General features: G+C 41.5%; 1 protein-coding gene across 1 annotated transcript in view; it reads right to left on the reverse strand.

The window, feature by feature from the left end:
* The window catches only part of LOC118388329 (bactericidal permeability-increasing protein-like), a 9,557-nt gene extending 9,540 nt beyond the window's left edge, over positions 1-17 (reverse strand). The window contains exon 1 of the mRNA XM_052526607.1: positions 1-17. This exon is cut by the window's left edge and continues 122 nt beyond it. Within this exon, the coding sequence (XP_052382567.1) occupies positions 1-9 (9 nt within the window). The 5' untranslated portion in view covers positions 10-17.
* Positions 18-1,239: the final 1,222 nt, after the last annotated feature.

Genomic DNA, 1,239 nt, shown 5'->3' on the forward strand with positions numbered 1-1,239 from the left:
TATCGTCATTCTGGAGGTTAGAACACGGTACATAGTTGGTAGGATAGTGGCATGTTGTGAACACAACAGCATTGGTAAGCACAGTTGATTATCAACCAAGGCGTAAATGAGATATGCAGACAATGTATTTGACCGCAATATATTTGAAAATGATACTTTCAATTTTATTCCCTTACCCTGTCATGCTGTACTTGACCTTGCCAATGGTTGCATTCTATATTCTCCAGAGAGATCTGGGACCTTAATGGTCTTTCTGCTGCAGAGATGCCATCCCAATCTGTTCCCCTTCCCCTGTGAATGGGACAGTGCAAAGCATTGAGGCAGTATGGGCTGCGAGGAGTATAGTGTACAGTGCCTAGTCTTCACATTGTGCTGCCTTAAAGAAGGCAAAGTGGGAAAAAAAGCTATACTTAAACCTTAAATACAGTGCCTTGCGAAAGTATTCGGCCCCCTTGAACTTTGCGACCTTTTGCCACATTTCAGGCTTCAAACATAAAGATATAAATCTGTATTTTTTTGTGAAGAATCAACAACAAGTGGGACACAATCATGAATTGGAATGACATTTATTGGATATTTCAAACTTTTTTAACAAATCAAAAACTGAAAAATTGGGCGTGCAAAATTATTCAGCCCCCTTAAGTTAATACTTTGTAGCGTCACCTTTTGCTGCGATTACAGCTGTAAGTCGCTTGGGGTATGTCTCTATCAGTTTTGCACATCGAGAGACTGACATTTTTTCCCATTCCTCCTTGCAAAACAGCTCGAGCTCAGTGAGGTTGGATGGAGAGCATTTGTGAACAGCAGTTTTCAGTTCTTTCCACAGATTCTCGATTGGATTCAGGTCTGGACTTTGACTTGGCCATTCTAACACCTGGATATGTTTATGTTTGAACCATTCCATTGTAGATTTTGCTTTATGTTTTGGATCATTGTCTTGTTGGAAGACAAATCTCCATCCCAGTCTCAGGTCTTTTGCAGACTCCATCTGGTTTTCTTTCAGAATGGTCCTGTATTTGGCTCCATCCATCTTCCCATCAATTTTAACCATCTTCCCTGTCCCTGCTGAAGAAAAGCAGGCCCAAACCATGATGCTGCCACCACCATGTTTGACAGTGGGGATGGTGTGTTCAGGGTGATGGGCTGTGTTGCTTTTACGCCAAACATAACATTTTGCATTGTTGCCAAAAAGTTCAATTTTGGTTTCATCTGACCAGAGCACCTTCTTCCACATGTTTG

Source organism: Oncorhynchus keta, chromosome 10 (assembly GCF_023373465.1).
Source record: "Oncorhynchus keta strain PuntledgeMale-10-30-2019 chromosome 10, Oket_V2, whole genome shotgun sequence".
NCBI lineage: Eukaryota > Metazoa > Chordata > Actinopteri > Salmoniformes > Salmonidae > Oncorhynchus > Oncorhynchus keta.